At 39.6% G+C, this 27,257-nt stretch overlaps 2 protein-coding genes across 2 annotated transcripts in view; one reads left to right on the top strand and one right to left on the bottom strand.

The window, feature by feature from the left end:
• PAK3 (p21 (RAC1) activated kinase 3) overlaps positions 1–27,257 on the top strand; it is a 198,896-nt gene that overhangs the window by 854 nt on the left and 170,785 nt on the right. The gene's annotated exons all lie outside the window — the stretch shown is intronic.
• CHRDL1 (chordin like 1) overlaps positions 1–27,257 on the bottom strand; it is a 45,161-nt gene that overhangs the window by 8,661 nt on the left and 9,243 nt on the right. Inside the window, exons 4-8 of the mRNA XM_055817912.1 lie at positions 26,853–26,946; positions 8,838–8,983; positions 7,730–7,823; positions 3,919–3,986; positions 2,441–2,615 (exon numbers count right to left, since the gene is read on the bottom strand). Coding sequence (XP_055673887.1) covers positions 2,441–2,615; positions 3,919–3,986; positions 7,730–7,823; positions 8,838–8,983; positions 26,853–26,946 — 577 coding nt within the window. The remainder of the gene's footprint in view (positions 1–2,440; positions 2,616–3,918; positions 3,987–7,729; positions 7,824–8,837; positions 8,984–26,852; positions 26,947–27,257) is intronic.

The raw sequence follows: 27,257 nt of genomic DNA, 5'->3' as shown, positions 1-27,257 counted from the left end.
CATCATGTTTGCATTTGTCCTATAAACCTTACTTCTTTCTTTTTAAATATTTTATAAACACAAAGAAAAATGCAAACTAATTCTAACAAGGTGAAAGAAAGGACACTGCCTGATTTCTAAAAGCAACTAAAGGGAAGCTGGGATATGTTGTAAATATTTCCAATTCTTCTAATATGCCATCATTTTTATTAATGCTTTTATTTGTAAAATATGTTCCTATTTTGCCTGTAACTTTCAAAAGCAATTTAATTTTTATCTGTAATCTGAAATTTACATCTAACTGGTAACAGATGTGACCAACTGGCTTATATTTTACTGAGTTACTAAGATTTATGGGGAGTATTTTTTGCAATGTATTGTCTTTCATGGGGTTATGCTATCATTTGGTTTATAATTTGCTACTTTTTAACTCTTTCTTAAGACACATTTTTATTTTAGAGGTAGGAAACATCTTTTTTTTTCTCAAAATCAAAGTGTTAAGTGTATACTAATAATATGGGAGAAAAAATTATAAATGAGAAAACTGGTAAGTACTCAGCCACTCAGCAATCTTCTTACATGCTTATTTTATTGTTATTATTAGTTGTATTTATGCTTTAATGGATTTTTTCCCCAGCTAGAGCTCTCCAGATCCTTTATGGACATAAATATTTCACAATTTCTCTGTGACAGGGGAAGGGATAATACATAACATTGTGTAGATAAGTATTTTGTTTTAAGGGTTTGTTCAGCACAGAGCAGTTAAGTAATTACCTGAGGTAGCAGATGAAGCCTCCAGTAGAAGCCAAAATACACCAAATAACTCCTAGTTCCCTGATGCCCTGTTTTTAGTTCTCTTCATGTTTAGAATGATAAATCTGTACCCGTGCAACTGCGCAGTATTTGCATGTCAGGAGAGTTGTTGTGTGTTTATTTTTTAACGTGTTGAAATGTGTCTCAAGGGATATGTGCATTAATTAATACAACACTTGTTAATTGCACAAGAACAAAAGAAAATACACAGTCAGCATTCCTTTTTTCCATCATGGGGATCTCTCAGACACTCTCCAGGCAGCAAGTGTCTGAAGTTGCGGCAGTTACTATATACTGCATCCAGAAATATGCTATTCGTCTGTATGCTCTTTATTTGCTGAAACAAATCAGTTAGAAATTGCTTTGATGATGTCTTCATGTGTGAATTACATGTCAAAGATATTGCACTGCATGGAGATTCCTGCTCCTAGATTCAACATAAAACACTGGCATGATCTGAATGTTTTTTCATGCTTGTTCAGGTGGATAATAAAGATCCTATGGCCAACATTCCTTCTGTTAGTTAATACCTTAAAAGATTAGTTGGCCCCAATACAAGGGCTTTTAACTCTTTGTGGGTAGTTTCTCAGTGTGTACTGACTGGTATTTGTGGACAGATGCTCTTCCGAACATGCATTTTTACAGCTATTTCTTCTATGGTTTCTTAGGCCTGTTCCTGCAGACCTCTGTTCACCAAAGTGCATCTACTGTGGGAACTGAGCATCCCACCCTTTTTATTGCACAAAACCTCCTGTCCCACTGACTGGTGAACTGGTATTTTCACTCTACTTTTGTCCTTCCTGTTATGTACCAGCAATACAGCTTAGTCATGTTTGGGTAGGGTTTGCATGTAGGCTCAAAGTTCTGTGGTCCCCAGAATGTAATATGCACTGTATTATAGTATCAGAAGGCACTAAAGGATTCTTAGGGTGAGATTCATTATCTTGGTTAACTTTGGCACTTTACAGCTCAGGCATCCAGTACAGGCTGCCTACTCTGTCTCTAGTGTTAGCCAGGGAGGAGGAAAAGCACCCCTTGCATCCCACTGTCTCAGGCCACTAGCTTAAGGTGGGAGAAGTCATGATATTGTCTTTCTGGAGAATAATTTGCTAAGTCTTGGGGGCACAAAACCTCTTGATACTATGGCAAAACTTTATGGTCTGAGATTTGTGGGGCAGTTTAAACACATGCTCTTTACAGCTAGTAAAGTTACAAAACTGGAGACAGTGTAAAGAAAATAACCACAAATAATTTCCTTCTGGACAAGTCACTGTGTGAACAAGTTAGCAAATCCAAAGGCATCATGGTGTCCTTTACGGCACAAAGTGCTCACTTCCCGAGTGACCACTGCATGTGTTCTCAGAATCATGTAGTACAATCCCACAAAGTAATTCAGGGAGCAACGCAACAGTGTAGTGTCTTTGCAGAGTGAAATGCACTGTTGTATGTATAGGCACAACTGATCTCAGTCATGAGCTAATTTTGCATCCTTAATAGCTTATCGGGGTTTGCCTCCCTGATTTGCATTGGGTCTCTTGATACCAGTGTGAATTTCCAAGATTCTGCTGTATATTTTGAGAAGTCTTTTTGAGCTATAGGTGATTGATTCCTGACTCATAGTAATACTATGAGAAGTACTTGTATTTACCTCGTCCGTGCTTATGCTTGTTGTTGATGACGATTTGTACAATTGTTCCTGAAGCTTGCTGGGGATCCGGTAGGACTCCACGGTTACTCCTGGCATTGGGAAATCGTGGAATGTTGACTACCTGCCTCGCCGAGCTGGGTGACAGGTCATAGTGGGAGCGATGGTATGAGTGTCTCTGGAGGCAGAGAGCAGGAAAGTAAATGTCTCATTCCAATCAACATGGGGGAAAAGGCTGTATTAGAAGCTTAACACGGGCATCATCATTACGTGTAATGAATGGCACCATAATAAATAAAGACCATTCAGGTTTTGCAGACAGTTAACACAGTAATGAAGTCATCTACACATAGGTAGTGGTAACGCATCTCACCAGACTGTACACATCAGTGGTGTCTTTATCTAAGCAGGTCATCTGAAGTCCCTAACCAAGTCAATGGACAGAGAGGCCATTTTAGAACCTGACTTGTGGATGTTGTGCATGTCTGTATCATGAGGAGATGAATCACAACCCAGAAATACCTGTTTTTATCCATGTATTAAAAATGGTGTGCAGAGCTAGATACCTACTTTACTGTTGTCTACTCTGCTTAAAGATTAGATGAGAAGAATTGTAAGCCTGTCTAGTTTTCCTCATCAGAATTGTTTTCTGTGGGGACTTCAGTGGCAGAGCATGTCCAGAATGACTGTCCAGCTTCTTGTTTCCTTGCAGCTTTAAACTCTCATGCATGGCCAGTGTTAGGTTTGCACAGACTGAGCAGAACCTCACTAGAATCTGTCTTACAGACTGAGAAACCTCATTTTCTTTGCAAAGGAAAGTAGTAGTAGTAGTAGTGTGCAGTGTGTTTTCTACAGCAAAAACACTTGTTTTCAAAGAATTACTTTCTGAAGTACCCATGAAGTGCATGAAGGGCTAGTGTATATTACAGCAGTTATTTTAGAAGGCATGATTCTTCTCACTGATTCAAAGACCTGTTGGTTTATATATTTAGGTAGAGCACTTAATGCTTAAAAGCTCTTCATATTCTCTCCAAATGCTGTTATAAAAATAATCTCTTGAGGAGTAAGTGGTTAATGGATACTTTTAGCCCCAGGGGTAGTGAAGCCCCTAAAGTAAATACGTACAAGTGTATATGTCAACTGGGAAGTAAGTGTTTGCAATTACGATTTAAAAGTAATGCTTGCATAGCAAACAAGATGCTGTAGGATTTTATTCTTACAAAGCATATACAACAAAGACCAAATCCAGAACCCACAGGAGCTCATGGGAGTTTAATTCATCATTATTCATGAATTCAGGTTGAGTTTATTAAAGGGTCTGCAGAAGTGGAAGAAGCCTATTTTGGCCTAGATTCACAGAACCCAGGATGAAGGAGTAGATATTCAGACCTGTTATCATCCTTTTCTCTTTTTTCCCCCCAGTGTACTGGCATGCACAGCACAGCAGGAAAATCTATCTTTAAATTGTAGGTCACACTTACGGCTTCCCTGTTGGCTGGCTGCCGGAAGATATCTCCATCAGAATGTTCCCATGATAATTCTCCATCTCCTGTACATGAATCAGAGCAGTATAAGTTAGGGGACTAATTGTGCAACACCTTGGGAGATACTTAAGAGAAAAGTCTCATCCACCTTTACAGCTAAATTGAAGCTGGAGGTTGCATCCAGTCTGTAGCCTGACTTTATTGTATTAGATTCTGTAAAGATCAAAAGGAAGACCTCTTCCCATGCATTACGCAAACTCAGGATGAAGGTTTACTGTCAGATTTGTGCAGCTTAACAAGATGCTATGAGCAAGGTGATTTCCTGCAACCATTTGCTATGTGATCTCAGGCAAAGCTGAGGAGACATGACTTAGCTTACAGAGAAAAGCTAAACTGTGTGACCTTCCATCTGCTGTGGGCAGTGTGAAGCCATAAGCACAGTTAACTGTTGCTCAAGTGACATGTAACTTCCTGAGAACTGAATCTTGAACTAGGTTTTTGTAGTCAGCTGTGAAGTGTAGCCATTAATAAATAACATTGTATTATACATATCAAGAAAAAGTCCTGCAAATTTCTTGTCCCCATATCTGTATGGTTGTTTTTTCCCTCTTATTTATGCTTCATTTAATAAAAATTGCCAAGTCGCAATTCACCCCCAGGTATGGTTATGAACCAGGAAGGTACTTTCATCTGTTTGACAAAGATACTCTGTTTCATAAATAGAAGTGATGGCTATGCACAGTGCATGACTCACTAGACACAAACCAGCAACTCTTTCAGGAAGCCAGGCGCATCCAATGAGTTATGGCAGGATGTATAAGAAGCTGACCCACTAAAACCAAATCCCATCTAAGCTCATAGGATCCTTTATTTGCACATAGAGAGCATGAAATGTTCAGCACTGCTTTTTTTGAATCAGGCCAACAAAAGTACTACAGGATAGGGCTCATAGCACCAAGGACATTCTGACTTGTCTTCTAAAAGAGAAAAGGTTTTGCTGGAGCACTTGTGATTTGTGCATGTGATGCGGAAGTAATGCATGCTTTTGAGAATGAATGGGAGGTACTTGCAAAGTCAGGCTCTGGTTCCTCACAGCTAAACATGTGTTTCATGGAAAGGAAAGTTGGAAAGAAGAAACGCTCAGTTTCTGTTCAGGAGTAGTGTCCAGTTGTTCTCTTTGTAAAGACAACTTCATAAATACAAACATAACTAAGCATGAGCTATGGTAGAAATTATAGCAGGAAAAAATTATAGCCTAGTTCAGGCTAGAGATAGAATGTGGCTTTAAGAAGTTTTAGAGACATATTTAGAGGCGTTCCTTGATAAGACAAGCCATGGAACTTGAACTGATATCTGACTCTTGGGAAACTTGTGCAAGAACAGGAGAAATCGTTTAGTGTGGAGCTAAGCCTGGAATTTATCCCAGCCTTGGAATTCAGATACAGGTACAGATAAGACTGCTTTGCTAGTGGCTCAAAGCCTAGCTCTAGATGTGCCAACCATTGCGCTGGAACGCAGCAGTGCAGTACCAGCACATCAGGAGCCTTACATTAATGGCGCAGACCGTGGGCTTGGGTCCTCGAAGCAACATAGCTGCTACAGCAGTAGTAGTGCGTGATACTGGCTTGGGAGAGCCATGGTGCTGATGTAGGTATGCCCCCAGTTCTAGAGTTAAATCATCAGTCAGATCCATCACCACTAGCTTAGTGCATACTATGTATTAGCATTTTATCCTCTATGCAGTTTATGAGAGCTTGCCTCTTAAGTTAAGGGGAAGATGGATCCTAACATAAATCAGCATCTGAACAGTAGTGTTTGGAACCTTCTCGAGTCACTAGTAGAGGAATGAATAGGAAAATCAGCAAAATTGTATTCAATTATGTTAACATACTTGGCATGCAAGGAGCAGAAACCGACTCAGATTCCTCCCCATGAGCTGTGCTAGATCTTGACACAAAATTTTTGATTAGGTTTGCATTTTGTGAGAATCACAAAGGGGAGATAAAACATGCCGTATTGAAAAGACCAAAGCTGATTACAAGATAAATGGGCATTTTAACATTTTAAGTAAGTAACAGACAGCGGAATACATTAAAAAAACCCTGCATCAGTGCAGACACTGGGTCATTTCTGCTGCATAATGCAATTTAATCTCACCTCTCATATGGAAATTCTAATGAACCTGTTTCTCATTAGTGACTCTCTCTCTGGCTGAAGTGACTGATTTCTCCAGCGTAAGGCTATTTTACAGCATAGATGTGTCTGATACTTCTAACTTTGAAAGTCAGTTTGATTTTTGTAACTTGAAGAGACTTGTTTCAAATACAGCTCAAATAACTATCAGGGAACAGATACTAGGAATCAGATGATTAGCAAGGATTTACTTTAATTAACTGAAAATGTATTAATTTAAAACAGTATATCACTAAATCGCACCCTGGGAAGCCAGAACTGTCACCTTGTCTGCTTGAGATCAGAAAGCTTAATAAGCAGTTTCCCTGGCAAAATGTTTCAATATTTATAAAGATACTGTGGACTAACATGGCAAAACAGCAAAGAATGAGAAACCATGTCCACACAAAGAAGTATTGCATAAAGATCCTCATACTTGCTCTGACTGAGCTGATGTATTTATGCAGCACACAGCATTGCCCTGCCAAAAGATTAGCTCAGGTGCTACAGGGTGCCACACTGAAATTAATTACTGCTGCATCTCCACGGTTAAATAGCTTAGACAGCTTGCTGCACTGACATGACTTACACAGCTTCTCTCCAGGAACTTGTTCCTTCCAAGCGTGCTGTAGCATCGTGCTGCATTATTAAGCACTGAGGCACTCTGAAGTACCCTCTTTTTGGCTTCACCGCTCGGAGCTTTTTGTCCAGCATGTGTGTTCAGTAAACTCCTTAGGACAGGGACTGTGGGACTATGCTAGTTCGTGCTTCACAACTAGCATCACAGGCAAAATTATACAACTGGCAATATACTACTCCTTATTTTTACCATGCAAAAGTAATGGGTTCAAACAAGCAGAATCCCAAAAGGATATGGCTGCACAAAGGTGCAAGCAGGAGAATTTTTCAAATGCAGCCTGGCATCGCTGCTATCAATAGAGTGGCACTTCTGAAAACCATAGGTACCTTTGGGTGCTCATCTGAACCTTTGAGAATTGGCCATAGGTGCTTACATACCCTAGAAATGGTGATTCAAATGCCACAATACTAACAGTAAGATAAAATACATTTAGAAATTCTCAGATCTTTAGATGGTCTTTTAGACAGCTATTTAGGTTTAGACATTCAGAAAGGCTGGGAAGGGCCCCTAGAATCAAGCTCCCTGTGTGTACAAGACCTAAATCGAAATTACTAGTAAAATACTGAAGTCACCTGCATATCAACTGACACCTAACTTGAACTGGAGTGACTGGCCTTACCCTCTGAATTGAAATTCTTGTGTCTTGCATAACTTGAGCAGGTCTGGTAATATGTCAGATAGAAGCTCGTCTTTTATTGCAAAGCTCTTCTACCCAGAGCAATGACAGCTATTTCAATACATTACTTGAAGCCTTGATTTATCTCACTATGGGGATGCAACTTTATCATCGGTGCATTCTCTCCTTGTTTCAATTTTGGAAAACAAAGGTAGTGATGTTACCTTGCTTGCATTCAAGGTTTAGTTTCCCAACATGCACTAGATTGTAAGTACATGGGAAACTTGCAGACAGTGTCCCGAGTTGGTGCACAGACAGGGCTGTGCCAGGGGAAGGAGTAAATTCAGAGCCTGTTCTTCTGTGGTTGTACTCGAACTTACCTCTGCAAACTGGACAGCAGGACTCCGGAACAGAAACTGGGAAAGAGCAAGTTAATTTGGGACAAGTCTTCAGCCCACAGTACACATTTCCTTCCTGCCAGTAAAACACAAGGATAATTCAGGAGTCATCCGATTCCTCTGGTACTGCATATGCATTTTTAATGGACATGCTTAAATCTAGTATGTGTTTACAGAAATGCCACTCTAGTATGCAGAAGCAGAATATTAGACCAATGAAAAGTCTGAATAGCTTTTTAAAAATTTGTTGTTGCACAGAAGGAGGTCCCGTTCTTTAAAAAATGGGGAAAAGGGAAGAGTTAAAAGTGTGCAGGGGGAAGAACTACAATTACTAATTTGAAAATGTAACTGATATTATGGTGCTAAAATCACCCAGTGTAAATTCTCGCACCTGCTCTATCTTAGTTGCATCTTAATATTGAACTGGAGATATAGCTTAGCAGCAGCTAAAAATCAAAGTCTGTTCAGTACTTGGCCTGTCAAATTTGTAGTTAATGTAGAATATGATGATGATTTGATCAGAGGAGGTCCAGAGTTGTTAATGCTTGATACTGAAGAGCTGGTTGGACTGAGAGGGATGCTTTGGTTCAGACACTGGCTCTGAAGAGTCACTGGGTGACCGCTCAAATATACTGGATTTGAATTGGTGACATCTCAGAAATGGCTCTGTGGCCCAGTGTCAGTTCGCAGAGCTGTCCACTCCTAGCCTGTGGGGGTCTTTACTTATCATTCAGTCCAAATGAATTCACTTTCAGTCACTGGCTTCTTTTTTTTGCCATATGTTCCAGTCAGGTTGAAGTGAAATATTCTATATATGCTAAGTATCAATATTTTACCTGCTGCCTCTGCACTGTAAGCTCACTTACAGCAGATGCTTGACAGGGGTAAGCTTTGTGCACTGTGTTTGAATAAAAGGCAGCCTGGCACATACCAGATGCTGCAGACTGGCTCTGAGCATTTTCATGAGTTCCAGCATTAATTCTCCATTCCTGGCCTTTGCTATGTATTGCTTATATTTCAGTGGCATGTCTTCTAGAAAGGAGAAATGAAGCACAGACAGAGCAGGTCTCTGTCAAATCATGTTACTTACTGAGCAGCTGCACTGGGCACACTGGTTTGCTTGCCTGTTTTGGAAAAGACCCTCTGCCACAAACATTTCTCCATGATGGTAGGTGGTGCCATTGTATTCACAGGATTTCCCGGTGATTTTGCTGCTTACTGAGAAAAGGGAGTCCTCTGGAAGCAATGGGAAAGGAATACTTCATGCAAATGTTCTTGACAACTCGTGATATCACAAATACAGGGGAGGAAAAGCTTCCCTTCTCCTTCCTTTATCTTTATCATAAAAGGGCAAGTTTTGTCATGCTACAAAATATAAGTGATATGCTGCTGTTTTGCTGAACTTTAGTAATTCATGTGTTGAGTTGACTGTCCCAGTTAATCTTAGGCTGCCAATAATTAGCTGCAGTGCCAGCACTGATGGTCATGTCTCATGCTGCTGTATTTTCTCCCGCTGTCTGCTGTAGCATTTGGTATTAGGACAGGCAGATACAGTTATGTGCCTGCTTGTTATACAGCTTTTTTGTGCATTAATGTAGAAGGCATTAGGTCCTGTATACACACAGAACCCCACTATCAATCACACTGTTATAGCATGGTTTCCCCCTTGTTAGTACTGGTAACATTTTATTAATGGTTTGTAGTGTTGTAGCCCCTGGAAGACTTAGTTATAGGGTAGCAGGCTGTGCCACAGAGCATGCATGATTCCATGACATCCACAGGCACAAGCCTTCTGGTGGAGGAGTGGTGATACTGATGACAGAACTGTGTCAAGAGAAAACTATGTACTATGCAAGTGTTTGTTCCTAGTGACTGTCACAATTTGTGGCCGCTGTTGTTTTCAAAATGGGCAAAACTTGTCAAAGGCAGACTTCAAAAGCTACCCAAAAGCTGATTTTTTTCTGACATGCATTTTAATGTCAGATGTGAAAATGAGTGCATATGACAAAGTGTATAAGATGGCAGTGTCAATTCAAACCTGAAACCTCCTGTTTCAACTCAAGATCATATCAAGTCCTGCACCACATGGGTTAAATTTTCTTCTAAGACATAAAGCTATCCACATCTTATATTAAAACATCCTCTAGATTGTTTAACTATTAGCAGTTTATGAACTGTGCAAAGGGATTGTACTTTACCTATGAAAGGTAAGTCACCTGATACCTATTGGGCAGTGAATTTGGCACTATACGTTCACAATCACATGAATTTAGCATCTCAGCATGGGAAAAGACATTTTGAACAAGAGCTCTGTGGAAGTAACAGTGGAGCGTTTGTTCCCTGGAGCCTGCATCACTGCAGATTTCTAGGAATGCAGCTGAAATTTCAGTCAGTGGGTTTGGGCTTTCATGTAAAAGAAATCTGAGCTGAAAATTCAGGTTTTGTGTAGCGCCTTTCGTTATCTGTCAGATAAACCTGGGGAGATTTTTTTGTGAAGCTGTGCCACCACAGAATGCACATTTTTTGGCTAGGAGCTCAAGTGAAAGAGCAGTTTTCTGCTGGCATGCACTGGGATTAAACACTGACATTTAGTTTTCCATAAAAGCATATATTTAGTTACATTGGTCCATCAAATATTAATATTTTGAATGGCGAATGTCAAATCTGGATGTGGAGCATATATGTACTATAGTATTTGGGAGTCTAGTGGGTCAGCAAAGAACATTCTGCAGGACGAGGGCAGGAGAAGTTAGCCATTTAGGGTTCCTTCCCTGATCTTACATTTCTCTTCAAGACAGACATGGTAAGCGCACTTCCTCCTTTGAAGCACCAAATGTGTCCATTATTTCAGTGCAATCAAGGGTGTCTAATGATACCTTTCCAGAATCTTATCAATAATACAGAGTTTTGACAAACCTGAGCTTGGCATAGAAATGCAGTGCTTTCAGCACTTTCTGTATGGTTTGCTAGTAATACACATTCTGGAATGGCAAGATGTATGGTGTAATTAAGAAACATCCTTTGAAAGTCATCAGCAAAAGATTCAAGTGACAAATTCAGCTACTGTCCCATTAGGCACAAATATTGGAAAACATGAATAAAAGAGGCACCTCTCAGGTCTGTGCTATACTCTGAAACTTATGTCACCGTAGTTTCTTGGGCTTTCCAAGAGTCATCTCACAGAAAGCAGAGACTGCCAAAGCCTTAGTTATCCCCTTGCCCCTTGGGCAACTGCAAGAGCAGTAGAACTGGAAAGGAATTAAAATGAAAGGAGAAATGAAAGGAGAATACAGGTGGTTCTTGTCTGGCTATGAGGCCCTGTTCATGCAGCCTCTGCAGGACATTGCTGTGCCTGCATGGGATGCCTGTCCAAAAGCAGTGTTTGGCTTGTGGTTGGACATTTGCGGAGACCAATACTTGAGTGACTCATTGTGACTCTTCAGAGTATTGGATGAAGAGAATGAATTTTACTGCAGATTTACCTTGATATATGCCACATTATTCAGTTCACTATGAAATCACTAAATGCCTTCAAACTGTGGCTTCTAAACAAGGGAAGGAAAATGGTGAACCTTTTATTGCTTGGAAAATAGCAGTGGAGAGTTGAAGTAGGTAACTGTTTTCACCTCTATTTCTTTTAGGTTGACCATAGAAGTTAGGCCTATAACAGCTAAATCATAACATGTGGTCCAAAACACATGGATATCTGCCTATCTTTGGAATGTGGGATGAAATTCTATTGCCATTTTGAAGTCTTATTTGATGAAATAATTACAAGAAAAGTCAGTTTCAATTACAGGGAGTAAGACCATGGTTTAGGTGCTATGGTGAACATACCTGTGCATATGATTATCTTCTAGCACATTAAGTGAATGGGCCTATTTGGTTGCATAAAATAAGGTTTAGAATAAGTTTTCAGATCAAGACCACATTGCTGTTATTGCAAAAAAATATATACAGTCATATATTGGAGACAGCATATTGGAGAGCATGACTGATCCTCCCCAAACACAGCATCTGTCTAGAAGTGCAAGGAAGCTTTGTTTATATTGTATGTCTAAATATAACTTCTGTCTGGTGTAGTTTCTCTCTCTCTCTGCTTGTGTGTGACTGATTTTCCTCAGCTAGGACTTGCCTTGGTTTCTTTTCTAGTGCTCTTTAAATCATGGCTAATTAGAGGAGTTCAGACTCCCTCATGATATCATATTCTCCTGTAGAATGTGAAATTAGAGTCATTGTGGATTGTTTTAATAAGCGCCAGGTTTGAACTTTGAAAAATCTTGGCATTAATATTGATATCAGCATGCATTATTCTGTGCCTTAGTTAAGATATGTTAGAACTAGATTATTTAACTGCAAATATACTGCATTGCTCAAAGCTCTATTTGTAAACCTCGCTTCCTAATCAGGATTGTTCCCAAAGCTTTATCTGGCATTTTAATGGTGCTGACTAACATTGCTTTAATTAGCTGCTCTGTAAAGTACCAGGCAAACCATCTGTGTGAATCCTTTTAATTAACTGGCTTCAATCTGAGCTTTTCTTTCTGGCATTCATAGCCTGTTGGTGGAAGCAATATAAAACATATAGAATAAAGATGTTATAGCATCAATTGAAAAGGAAATATCTTTGTTTCTGTGGTTGGCATTTATTCTCTAAGGGCTCAGACTTCAGTGTAGAAGTTGACAGACCATGCTGACATTTGCCTGCAATTTTAGTGCGATCAAGATAAGACCACGAGTGAGCAATACGGATAGCACTGTTTTATCACCAACATTGGCATTATGTAATGGCAGGGGGCTAAGATGTGCAACCAAGGCTTCACAAGACTTGATATGGATTTGAACTTACCCTGTAACTTTAAAGGTTGAACCTGGCTGAAGAAATTTTTCAGATTTTACAAACAGGCAACACAATACAACTGTATAAAAAAATGGAGTAGCTTCAAAACAATTATTTTTTTGAAAACAATTGAAGACTGGGGTGGCTATGCATGAATTCTTGTATCTAAGCATTCTCCTCTTCCAAACACATGGGATTCTGTCCAGCTTTTGTTGCCTACCTAGGCTGTTTTTCACTGGCATACCATACACAAGGTAAATCCTAGCCTCAATGAAGCCAATAGAAAGGTTTCCTTCGGGATTCAGCCTAGGTGCTTACTTGAATGCTGCTTTTTAAGATCATGTTTGAGATGGATGCTTGAACTAGAAGGAACTGTTTATCTATACAAAAAAAGATTTGTATCAATTCAGATCTGTAATACAGCCTGATATAAAAAATCACTATGAACTAGAACTGCAGGTAAGTATAGTTCATGTATTCCATGAACTGTAGTCTATTGGACAGGGCATGTGAAGCAACAGATGGTAAAAAGTTTGCCACAAAGGGATACTAACTTAATGTGAAGTGCAGTACTAATGCTTTCCTGATAGTCTGACAAAACAGATATGAATTTGATAAACCACAGACATTTATGGAAATTTTCTGATTCAGTGGAATTCACTCCAATCACAGCTTTTCCATGGAAACCTGCCTGGGTTCCTGATGGTCTGCCTATAACTTGGGGTTTCCAAGGGCCCAGGTTTGAGGGCAGCCATACCATGTACAGAGACCAGGGCTTCCTGGCTTTTGGAGCTTTCCAGTCTCCTGGGAGAAACAGATGCTGTGTCACATGGATCACAGTTTTGGAAATACCATCTTTTAGCTTTATCTGTTTACAACTCTTTCCTTCCTGGATTGTTATGAAAGCTTGGTCCTGAGATGCTTTACCCTTACTTGGATATGGAGCAGAAGAGCATCAGTTATCTGCAACTAATCCCTTGAATAGCTTAGACAAATTCCATGGGCAGTTCCTGGTGTTTGAAACTGTGGTTACTTCTGTAAAAGTACTTATGTGCAGAGAGTGAAAAGCAGTAACTGGCTATGAGCAAACTAGGCTTTTGGGAAATGTGGGGTGACTTACTTGAGGAAGGGCTTTAGGATCCAGGCCTTACTACAATCAATTAAGTTTTCAACTTGGATCCTTCTGGAGAAAGTCAGGAGGTACAGGTACAATTGCTAACAGTTTTAGGACACTAACTAACAAACCAGCAAAACCACCTCAGAATCAGTACAGTCGTGGCATGATAATCAGTAAAGTGTTTATAAGGTGACATCTGACCTTCAAGACAAAAAAATCAGTTGGCTTTGGATGGTCTTCACCATTGTGGACAAGACCAAGCATTGGCTTTCTGAAAGTCATTGTGTCAAGTTTTACTGATCCGCAGCCAGTAATAAGTTGAAGTGGTAACTGAGCATACTCCCGAAATGGAGCTTGTACAGACTAGACAAGGAAGGTGTGTAGGCAAAGTTCATGCTGCTGCATACCTCTCAGCAAGGTCTGTAAGGACCTTGCACAGCATCTCAGTAAGGGTCTGCAGGTTTTTATTGCATCTCTATGAGATACTTGTACAATATTCTCACCATTCTCGTTAGTACATAACACTCTCACTATTGCTTTATTTTAATATCAGAACATCTGGCAAAGATCATTTTTTAAAAATCCTACAGACTTTTGGCTTGATGACTTAGAAACTATTTTTAAACTGCAACATTCAGAATCACCTAGTGTCATTTACTGAAAAAGATAGGCTTTTAACATCAAGCAGAAACGCTAGGTGCTCAGCCTGGCTTGGTTTTTGCAGTTTTTCTGTTTTATTAAACACCCTTATAAAAACAATCAAGAGCTAAACAAGATGAAATTAATCACGAGGTCTAATGCCTTAAGAAACTTACCATACTGGGAACTGTTCTACAGATAATTCTCTCTCGTCTTTTGTAAGTAAACAGATGATAGATTATGAATTTGAGTCCAGGGAGGATTTTATGAAAAACGTTTTCTAAATCAACACAGAGTATAAGTATGTACAACTAAGAGACTGAGGATTTGTTTTGGAACCCTGTTCACTAGATGAGCGATTGAATTCTGCTATAACTCTGGGACAACCATTCACATTGACATCTATCCTGCGTATTCACTTGTATTCCCAGTGAGTTTTGCTACTTACTGAACAAAACTGAGTCAGTTTAGTTGCAGTGGGTACTTCAAAGCTCTCTACACCATATTCTGGTGCAGGAGACTCTCTTTAGACACCAGCTAACTGGCCATCTCACACACTGCTTCTGTACAGAAATCAGGTCACCCCGAGTTGTAGCATAACATCATGTGAGGCCACATTACTTGCCTTGACATTTAAGATTGGCACAAGAATTGGAGGTTAACTATTCAGAAGCAAGATATAGAGGAATTATGAAGGTCAAAATAAAACACAATTCTTGGAAATGTGCGGATCATGAGCATTTCTAATGCCAAAAGGGAACATGACTAGAATATGAGAGTACTTGAAAAATTTATGAAATCTGGATCAGCTCAGGTGCACACATTGTCCAACACAAGCAGGCAGCACTTTGATGACCTGACATCTGGTTTTGGAAAACTGCTTGGGCAGGGGTTGCACATACCCTAGGTCTACTTGTTAAAAAAATATTGTTAATTCTCCTCTTTCATGAAGTCCAGGTCTTTTCCCTACAAGGAAAATCATTCTCTAGGGTAATGTACACATAAGTCAGTAGAGAGATACAGGTATGATTCTTGCTTACTGAGTCTTTTTACTGCTGTTTTTCATAGCAGTGTTAAAGGCTAACACAATGGGCTTCAGGTTCCACTGTGAAGGATTAATTCTAGGAGGCCCCAAAATACTAACTGAAGTAGTCTGGAATAACAGTAATGGGATAATTTATTCATGTGCAGAAAATTACATTTCTGGATAAAAACCTGCAGGTGGAATTGCAATTTACAAAGTGGGTTGAAAAAAATCTAGGCAGCAATGTAGAATAAAATGCTAACTCGCACTGACTGCAATTCATGCAAGGAGCTGGAAGCATGAAATGCCAGGAGATTGTTGCAGATAAGATGCAGATAAGGTGTTGGAAGCTTTCTTTATGTTATGCACCTTGCTACCTCTCTAGCTTTCTTCAGCTGCTCCCAGAATGCAGGCTGCAGTTGCCAAAGGCCAACCACAATGTCAAAATTACTGCTTGCCTCCACCACTGAAATGTGTTTTTAACATGAAACAGGCTGTCACCCACAGGAGTTGTGCATCTGTCTTAGAATGGAATTCCCTTTGTGTTTGTGTATGGGACAAGACTTCCCCAAATTAGCTAGCCTGAGTACTATCATTCATAGCAATTGCTCTATCCTGAGCCAGACACATGCGGAGTAGGAACTTCCAGCTTCAACTCCCACTCCAACTTCCAGCTTTTATCTAAAAGCGTAGCTGGGAATGACAGCAGCCAAAACAGTTCTTGTCTTTTTTTGCCAAACACCCATGACAATGAGCTGGCTCGTGGATCATTTGTGGTTTTATTATTATTATTATTATTATTCCTGGTGCAGAATCTTTAAAACTTTAAGGGTAACAATATACCCTAAGGTCCCACCTTGCATGCAGTGAAGAGCATCTTTTATACCACAATACAGATCAGTCCATTTCTTTCAAGCAGGTCCTGCTGAAGCCAGGGAATGACTTCTAGAAGGAAGTTCTCCTCAGTGAAAAACTCCAGAGACTAGGACTCTTAAGTAAACAAGGTGTAACATTTTAATTTCAGTTTTGAGGCAGCAGTATTGAAAATTAATTCAAAGCACATGAGCTGCACTTTGGTTCAAAACACTTCTCTTCAGCAGGTAATGCTTTTTGCACCTCATGCAGGAGAAACTAAGCTAAAAGGAAGGTCCTGACAAATGGTGTCCTTCATTCTCGATGGTGTATGCTGGTAATGCCCTGTGTCATTGGTACATGGGGAAAACAACAGCAAGTGATGTATTAGTATCATTTGGGATGGCAGCAGGTTTGGACTCTCCTTTCTAGCTGTGCATGTTTGCTGCCTACTAACACACGGTACTTGTCTTTCTGTGACACCAAAGACGTGTACAATATTGGAGAATCTGAAGATCCTTTGCAGCTCCTACCGACTGCGAGATACAGACTTCAGTCTGGCATGCTACCAATGCAAGTGAGTGACTGCAGTTTACTCTTACAGTAACTTTTGACTGCACAGCCAGTTGGAACATGTTTGAATCTTCTGTCACCCTGATGTACAGGAGAGAAACACAAAGTGGGAAAATCTAATCACTTTGAAATTAGCTTTGTGAGGGGACCTGGGCTAAACTCCTCTCTCCAGCATTAATATGGTATGTGCCTCTTCCTGTTGCTGGAACAGCCATTTGACAGCTAGATAAGCATGTATAGATGTGAGCAGTCCTGGAGCTGCTCTGATTAACAATATCTGAACTAGCCTCCTTTCACCTAAGGAATCAGAGCTCTGAAGATGTGGTAATGAGTGGTTTGATCCCTGCTGCCTTGGTGTCTGTGTTCCAAGGGGTTCAGCCAAAGCCCTTCCCAGTACTGGTAAATTCTAAGTGCTAGTAACATTCCAAGTAAAAGATAAAGCCTGTGTTCAGAAATCCTCTGTGTTAGGCTCCTCCCTCTACTACACATAAGCCAATAGAATATGGTTATTATATATAAGAAATAGCTTTTCAGTATGAGACACATACTTGGAATGGAGGAATAAATACGTGTTGATAATCTGTTCCTTACAAATTCAAAACACAGCAGCCTAAGACTTCAAGAGGTAAGCGAAGCATCCTGCAGAGAGAGATCATGCATCTTGCTAGGAGAGTGACAGCAAGATTTTGGTCATAGTTACATTGAATAAATCTGGAGCAACTCTGTTGACTGAACTAACCCTGATGCCATGTGTTCATACCAAACTGTATTTTTAAAAATATTTTTTTAAAAATGATCCTCATGTTTATATGGGAAGAAGATCACATAAATGATATTCTTCTGTGTGTATGCAGTGCATTTCATGCACAAATAGCGATGCTTTTATATGACACAGAGCACTTGCCTATTATTCTGCAGCTCCAGTGAAACTAAGGTACAGTGGCAGCAGTAGGCCTGGTTTGTACCCAGAGATCAAATTAATGCTTACGTTCTGATCCATTTGTATCAGAAGGGCCAATGCAAAGAAGCATATAGCTGGGAATCTGGATTTCCTCATTCTGCCACTATGGTTCACTTCCCCAAAAAGGCCTTCAGTGCAGAAGATGTTCTGTGATCATATTTTGGCCACCTTAGCATGAGTGTGCTATGCTGGGGCTACTTGATGAGAGGGGCCAAATGCAGAGGGGGTAAAGAAAACAGAGAAGACAGAGAATAGAGAATCTCTGTATTATAGGCAGCAAGGGACATTGTGGAACACAGGTGTCATTGTGTGTTTCTGGAAAAAACATGCTCTGTTTTTTCCAGAAATTTACCAAACTTTCCTCAGCGTCTGTGGAGGCCTCTTGCATGCATTTGCCTCAGAAAGGCAGGAAACCTGTCAGTGCCTTCGCCTCAGTCACTGCATATTCCTGATCTGCTCCCAGTGCAGTTTCAGGTCCCAATAACTAAACTGAGCCCTGAGTGCCAGCAGCACGTGGTGGGACACACTGCTGTTGCAAACTGGCTCTTGCAAGGTCAAAACCACCAGCTGCTGAAAGGCTAGATGTTTTTTTCCCTATCATGTCAAGAAGGGTAAAATACCAATATTCTAGAGCTACTTCACCACCAGAACTAAATCCTGATTCGTCATCTCATGAGAATACAGAAACCTCAGACAGAGAAAACCTATTACACTGTTTCAGTGCAAGGTTATCTTCTAGGGATCACCTAGTATTATTTTAAATAACCTTTGTGGCTGGAGGTCCTTGGGGGATTATAGCACAGCATAAGAGAGCAAATGGATTTCTTTCCTATTAAAAATTCCTTTGCTTAATTTCTTCCCTCTACTTTTGTTTCCACTCTACATGAATGTGTCACTTCAAGGTCTGATCTGAAGTCCATTGAACTAAATAGATTTGGAAGCTGGCCCAAACACCTACTCTGTGTGGCACAGTGTAAAGGCACTTGCCTCTTTCATCTTCTGTCTCATATTTCTACCATACTCCTCAGCACTTCTAGAGAGGGGGCTATACCACAGTCAGTAACTGCATCTGTTTGTAGAAGGCTGAGTCCAAAAACTATCAAAGCTAATAGAAATCTGTTGATTGACTACAGTAGACTATGGATCAACCCTCAGTCCATCTGCATTTAGCCTTTTCCCTCAGTCATGCATCACAATCCAACTTATTATAAATCTATGATTTAAAGAAACATAGATGATGTGTGAATGTCCCTTTAAAAAACAACAAAAATGGTGCAATGATGTTTTTAAAGCAGTGGCTGAGGCTGACAATAAATTTGGACTGAAAAGTTGTGCACTATCCAAAAACTGCAAACACAAGCTCTAAACAAAATCCATATGTGCCTCTCGGAGGTGCAGGTGTCAAAGATATTAAGCCACAAAATGCTTTACATTAAAATAACTTCAAGGACCAGGTTAAGCTCTAAAAACTCCAAGGTAATTCAGAGTTAATCGCAACAGCTAGCCTTTAATATGGTCAGCCAGTAGAAAGTGTATGAAACTCATTGCTTGAAGGAACTAGTAGCACCTTATCTAGAGAGTATGAACTTTCATACAGATTCAAGGCAAAGATGTAGTTTCAGTTTAAACATTCAAAAGACTGTTGGTTGTTTTTTAGCTTTCTAGGGCTAGAGTCAAGCTCTTCACATTATTTTAATATATTTTCTGCAGCTTAATTTCCTGTGTTTTCTTTTATAGTGGCATAAAAAATTGCCCAGCAAAACTCTGAAGAAGTCATAAAACACTTTCTAGGTTGCTCCATTTTAATTCCTGCTCCAAGGTTGAACTATTATATGAATCTACCAATCACTCTCCCAGCCAAGGAAACAAATTGAGTGAAGCTTTGGAGAATTTTGAATCCTCTCTGAAGCATCTTTGAAGCTCTTGGAAGTTATCTTGGAAAACTTCTGAGCAGCCTATCCTATCCTATCTTGTCAGCCCAAAGAATGGAAGTTCTAATTCTGTCATCCATGTGGGAAGATACATATTTTTCAGTGCATTTTGGATACCAATGTACAGATAGATTGTTTGAATTTTTATACTCAAAAAAGCAGAATGGAAACAAGTGATAACCTCAATCTGGCTGTGATGGCAAACATTCCTTATGAAGCCAATAACAAAAGAAAATCACAAAACAAACTGAATTATCTGAGCACACATCAATAGGAAAAAATTAGACGTGTCCTAAGAATGCCTATATAATTGTATTTCCAAATCAAATTTACTTCTGACAGCTACCCATTGTTGGGACTATACAAAACCCAAAGAATCTTATTAATCTCTGGTGCTGTGTAACGTTCTGTGCATTTTTCATATTCCAGATATGAATATCCACCTTGTTTGTATATGTGGAGTAACCACAAAAAAGTACAGCTCTGTAATTCTATGGTACCTCCACAGGCACCAAATGCAGACTGGAAATTTTGAAATTTGCTCTTATCAATAGATAATAGTATGTAGTTCTCCAGTTATAACTATCAGCTGCTGTGTATGTTGGCGTACCAATTCCGCAGTCTCCTGTACTGTGACTGCTGACAGTTTAGGTCACAAGTTATTTTTAATTTCTTTTTCATTATCTGAAAAGTGCAGAGGTGATCAGTGAAAGCATAGCTACTGGGCCTACAGGCAGTGCAGCAGCATGGTTTAAAGGTCTCAAGAGATGCAGAAGCTGAGGTAAAGTAACAAAGGAAGGCGCGGCTGAACATTGAAGGGGAGCGAAGTATGCAGAATTTCTTCCATGGACTGAGGCTTATGTCAGACGTGTGGCAAAGTGGGCAGCATGCTGAGAATATGGCCAGTTTTTCTTAAATCTGAGATGTGACTATAGCTCCAAACTCATTATTTCTGTCAATGCACTGTTATTTAAGTGCCAGCTATCTATTCCTTGGTGTCAGGAAGACAGTCCTTGTAGGACTCATTACTAAGGCGGTTATGAACTTGTTATATACCATGCATCAGTTACAGAATATAGAGATTTTATTCTTTGGATTAACAGTTCAGACAAGCATAGATAATGGTTTCAAATGGTCAAGATTTTCAGGAGCCTAGCTTTTTCTGTTCTCTCTCAGACAATTCAGCTGCTTCCAGAAAAGTGGATAATGTTGTATGAGCAAAGAATAAAACCAGCAGGACTTCTAATGCTTCGCAGTTCATTTGTTAATATTGATTATTTGTGAAGTTTCCCCACTCTCATACTCCCAAAGTAATATCTCTTTCTGCATACTGAGTTTTCTTTTTCCTTATTTTTTTTTACCACTGTGCTTTGTAGGAAGACACTTTCAAAGACTTTCAGTTGTACCTGTGGTACACTGTGCTGTCACTGATGGATTAGACTTTGTAGGTGACATATAGATCAGATGTTTGAAGTCCTCCAGTGCTAACTATTGATGGTGACAAAAGAGGTGTGTGAAGGGAACCCCAGTTATCATAATGTATTTCCAATACCTAACTTTACTGATGCTTGTGTAGCCTTAGATTTTTTTTCATCTGAACATTTCTGCCAACATTTAACCAGTCTCAATCAATGGTTTAAGATTGTCCTCTACCGTTCCTTAATCCATGCTAATCAGTGGGCCCTTCATGTGTCAAGCTCCCATCAGCTGCACACAGAGGACTTCAGTATTGAAATTGCTTACAGGCTGTTGTTGTTTTCCACAAGTGATGGATTTTGTAAGATTTCACCATAATTTATCAAGTCTTCCATAAAATGACAGCTGTTACTGCTCTGTTGTTTTCATCTCACAGACTACATCTAGGCCTTTAGGAAGCATCTTTGTAAGATGCCTTTTTTTATTATTGTCTCAAAACCAGCATGTATCAACTTTCAGTAGCTATGATATTTATTACTGTCAAATTCAAATTTCAGTAAGAATCATGAAAGAAATACTATCTAAATATCATTCTTCTCATGCAAATCTCCCCGTGGCCTTCTTCCTTAATCCTTTCACCATTATATAAGAGAAAGGCAATCACAAGCTCAGAGATTGTTTATACTACTGCATGACCAGTGGTCTGAAATCCTTATGGGGTTAGATGGAAAGCGGATGTTTTGGCAGCACAGTTCCAGAAGAAATTCTGCTGCCTGGAGACTTAGACAATAGAGGGACAGATTAACACACTGAGCGTTTCTGTATTTGCAACTTGTCAGGTTTAAGAACCTTGAAGAACTTTCATGGTATGGCAGAGAGCTGATCTTTTGGACAGTGGAGAGTTCTAAAGTTTTGCAAGTGATACGTGAAGTCTGGATCCATCTCCAAACTCTTATGAAATACTTAGGTGTTTGAACCATGTGTATTGGTTCAGGCACAACTTATATGCCCTTTGCCACAATACTTGTACAAATTCTTTATTGAGAGTATTGCTGTAATAGCCTGTTTTCAGTCTGGAATTCAGGATGTGGAGTGTTTCTGGCTGATTTCAAAGGTGTAGCATCACTCATCAGAGATACTTTTTATATGGGAGGTAACAACTGTTCTTTTAGTAACAGCATGGAAAATGGTGTCTGCTCAGTAAAAGGCCATCTGAACATCTCTTAATATTACCATATTTGTATGTTTTTTTCTCTTTCCTACTCAGGCTCTACTAATCCATCTACTTAAGACAATTAAAAATTGTAACTTCAGTGAGATCTGGGCCATGAGTTTCTCACTTAGTGATCTAAGAAGGGTAGGTGGTAGCACAAAAATTGCATAGAGAATAGAAGAGTTGGGCACAATATGTTTCCTCCATCCAACAAATATTTGTGAAATAGGCTGCGTTCTTCTGAGTGGAATGGTGAGAAGACTGGAACTGAGAGCCTGGGAGCTCTGGTGTGTGAGCTGGGTGAAACCTCTTCACCAAGTAGTTTATTGTATGTGCATTCTGCAGCAGAAAATCATTCCAACAGCTCAGGTTGAAGATTTTGGTTGTAATTCAGTGCAGGATACACTGTATAATACACATGCTTCTGTGTTTACATATATGATGTATATCAGGTCAACAGGTGTTGTACATACTCAGCACCTTGGAGTCTAAGAATTTCCACACTACAGAGTGCAGTGTTACCTGGACTAGCTCAGTTACTGGAAGGAACTGAGAGAAAGTAGCATGGAGCTCATTGCAGGTGCATTTTTCCTGCTTCTTAAGCAAGTTTTGCAGTGCAGTGAGCTCTATACTGTCCTAACTAGGCTGCTTCCAGGATCTAAAACAGCTAGTTCAGAGATACATGTATTACCAAGTCATGCTGCAGTCTGCCATGCAGACATAGCCTCATTTAATTTTAAGTGATGTTCTCAGACCACTATTGTGAGATACGTGATCTGGTCCATCTTTGTATTTAGTCCAGCTATATATATAGGTGCCACCTGGCATTTTGTTGTTATTTCAGTATCTATAGGGCAACAAAAAGTACATCAGAAAAGCATTTTGAATTTGATACAGAAAAATCATAGTACCAAATGAGCTTAAACTGAAATGTGTTACTAATCATGAATGTTGGTGGAAGTCAGTGTGTTTAGTTGGGCCAGCAAGCTTAAAAAATACTGGAGCCAGATGGGCCAATTCATCTATCAGTATGTGGCCTTATCTGCTGAGAAATCAAACCAGAAAGTGGAATATGGAAACCCTTTCTAAATATGCAATTGTGCATTTTTGCTTCTGGTGTAAGCTTGCACCATCTTAAATTAACATATTCCAGAGTATACTCAAAAATTTTAGATCTTTAACCAGACTCTAAATGCTTTGGTTCACAATCGTTCCATGTAGAAATGCTAAAAGCTACAATAAACGTTCCATTTATAAAGGCACTGTCCATAGTAGTGTCATTAAAGATAGCTGCAGTTAAATGCTTGAAGAACTTGTACATGAAGTTTATTTTCATGACAGGAGGCAGGAGGTCTGAAGTCCATGCTAGCTTGAGAGCTGATCCAGCTCTGAGAATGAAGGTGAATTCTCTCCCTGACTCTATACATCACCTCTCCCCTGATGATGCCTGGAGCATCCTGAGGTGGAAGGAAGGAGTTTAAGCTCAGAAACATGTGATGTCCTTTTGGGTCTCACTAATGTGTAAAAAAAGTCCCAATGAATGTGAACCTAGTATCTGTGGTTACATGTGTGTGATGATAAGAATCTGATTCAAGCAGTAAAGTACTTTTCAGAGCTGCAAAAGGGAGGACTTTTTAGTTATATATGACATACAAGGTCTGGATTTTGCCAATGCTAGAAATAATAGGTTTAAAAACAACAAAAAGAAAGTTAGCAGTGAATCCATGGTAGAAGCTGGTAGGATTGAACCACTGGTGAAAAGCAGAAGATGCTTCATAACATATGTCTGACAACTACTTAAGATTCATGGTGGCTGGTGCCAGGGAGACAGGATACAAACACTGCATCTCTTTGTGTCAGCAAGTCCAGTGTCACTATGGACGCAGGAGACATTAATTCCAAGGGGAGAGCAGTGCCAACTTTTCTCAAAGGAATCCCTTCAACAGCTCCTCCACTTAGGTAGTTATGAAGTTCAGTTTCCAATGAAAGTTGCTGCCTCCTGGCATTACCTTTGCTTCATTAAATAAGGAGGCAGTTATTTGGGCAGTTACACTCTACAAGGCCTGCAGAAAGGCAGGCGGAAGAGCCCAAAGTCACTATGACTAGTAGTACTCATTTCTGAAATGCAGCTTGAGAAACTGAGGGGGAACATACGTGACAGAATATAATGAGCATTTATGAGAATATTTCAAATGGATGGCTAATGGCCAGAGCTCTAGCATGTTCCATTAAAAAATAGGGAGAAACTAGAGAAGTTTCCTGCATGTCATGGGATGCTGCACAAAAGATACTGTACGCCAGACACATAGGAATGGAAAGCTGGCATAAGATGTGCAAGAAAGCTTGAGATTCCTATTCAGATCAGGCATAAACAATACCACTGAAGATACAGCACCAAATATGATACGCATAATCACTGCAGAAAGCAGAATGCAAATAACCCCTGAAAGCACAGGAGATTCCTGGTCCTCTTTTGCCTAACATTGGTGCAGATCTATCTGAATTACAGATTCAGTTACTTAGTGGGACTCTCATTTTTAATGAGATGCCCATCTCATTTTTTAATTTATCGGCCCATCATATGTAGCAGATAGACTATAGATAGATTCTAGGAGCAGTTAAGAGAAGATAATGGATCACAATTCAGGAAAGGTTCATTCTGATAATTTTCTGGATTTATCAGTTTAAACAGACAGTACAAAATTCTAGCTGAAGACTGTGAATAGCAAGAACTTCATTTGATAAGAAGGATTTGAGAGTTTACAGGGGCCCTTACTCTTCTTTACTAGGTCATTGTAGAATGTTTTAAAATCTTCATAGGTATCATGACATTTACAGCCTCATGAACACAAAAAAGCCAAACAGGTCACTGTCAAAGAGCACCTGAAGCAAAATCAGTCATCTAGAAGCATTTATGTTTCTATACTAAATACTGTACAGAGATATTAAAAAAAAAAAAAAAAAAGTTCCTGACTGCAAATGCCAATTACAGAGACTGGAATTTCTGCGATTGTGATTTAACTTAAGCTGTCAAAAAGTAAGCATCTAGTGTAAGCTACTTACCTGTGCTCCCTCAATAATCAGTGGAGAGAGATAGGCATCTCCAGGGAAAAATTTTTCTCATTCTGGGTAACAGGATGTATCACCCTCTGGACAGCATGTTTCCAACAGCTGTGAAGGGCATCTAGATGATTCCCTTGCCAACTGAAGCTTAGTAATCTAACAGTGCTACTTGGTCAAATAAAGCATGCTACCTTACAAACTTTCTGTCCTATGTTTTAGACCTTCATAGATAAAACTCTACCATCAACTAGATGCCAAAGTGTTAGATTCAAAGTTGAATGGGATGAATCTCATCCCAGGGCACAAGAAGAGTGGCATCATGGCACCAGATGAGTTACACACTTGAAATGGTTCTTTGTCAACACAGATTAAGAAAGAATTCTAGATACCTAGATCAGGTATTGATACACACATCTGATAGACAGATGTATGTAATTGTCAGGACAGATGAATCCTACAAAAAATTGATGGGTGGTTGCCATTCGTCCTCCAGTAAGTGCAATGACCACACTCTAACCCCAGCTGAACAGCAAACTGCTTGTGCACTCATGTCCCTCCACCATTGCGTACTGCCTTCTGCTCACAGGTTTTGGTCAGGGAACAGCTGTTTTCCTCAGACAATGAAACTCTCTAGAGAAGGTCAAATACAACCCCTTTCTATGATGCTGCATGAATACTCTTTTATAAGTGGAAATGAGGGGTGCCACTAAGACAGACATTTAGGGAAAAGCTCCAGTCAAATCTACCAGCCATTAGGCCATGTCGGGAATGTTGTAACAGCCTTGTGAAAGATCCTGCTTAGTCTCTTTCATACAGTGGCTCTTAATAATGAGCATATAATAAATGTACAGTCTGGAGGAATTTACTATACAGTATCCAATTGGATTTATATAGTCATAAACTTCTACAGCACTGCTTCTATGATTTACAACAGTCTCTACTAATTATGAAGCTATGCCTGGATTTGAGATGTAAAAGGCAAATGTTACCAGACTGGTTGTACAGTGATACTATACAAATACACATTTGCCACAGCAATTTTGAATTGCTTGTTAACAGAGAACCATTGCAAATAACCACGTATTTTAGTCTGCTCTTATGAAAAGCACCAAAAGCAGAAACCTGGGAAGTTTGTGAAATGAGGTTTTATTGTGATGGAGTTTAGAGAAAGAGTTGGGAGTGGATACTCCATTAATTTTCATCAGTGAAATTCCTAGTACCTTCTGCCTGGATTGTAGGGGATTGGACGTGGTAGCTTACCTGATCCCTTCCTGAATCTATATTTATGATTTCCTAAAAAGACACCACTATAGGAGATACTGTAACTTACTGTAGGACAAGCCTCTCATGACCTAAATGGATATAGAAGGATGTTTACTTCACAGGAGTTTTCCAGCACAGACATTTAATTTTGCTGTTACTCAGCATATTAAATAACTATTTCAGAAAGGACTGTATGTCATTAATACAAATTACCTGGGCATCGCGGGCAGCACAGCTGTGGTACATGCACAGGGGAAGGACAGTGTAGACTTGGGCATCTTATTCTGCTGCACAGTACATTTCCATTCTGCAGGTGGAACATAATACAATACTGTAATGAAATGGGCCATCTTACAAATTTCTGTGTTCTCTACTCTACATCTACATATTAAAAAAAAAAAAGCCTTTTTACAACATTATGATTTCACTCACACCATGGTAAGGCCACACTGCTTTCACTGCCTCTGAATTTATGCTGGAGGTCAGAATACAGCAGAGCAGAAATCCACACAAACCTTAAAATCAGAGGAAGTGCCTAAAAACTGATTGCAACAATCTTCATTTGTGTTTTTCTTTTGAGCAGATTATGCTTAGGAATTGTATTTCCAAAACTAAGAC

Source organism: Falco peregrinus, chromosome 13 (assembly GCF_023634155.1).
Source record: "Falco peregrinus isolate bFalPer1 chromosome 13, bFalPer1.pri, whole genome shotgun sequence".
Lineage (NCBI taxonomy): Eukaryota > Metazoa > Chordata > Aves > Falconiformes > Falconidae > Falco > Falco peregrinus.
The sequence above is the reverse complement of the archived record's forward strand: the minus strand, read 5'-3'. Positions and strand labels throughout refer to the sequence as shown.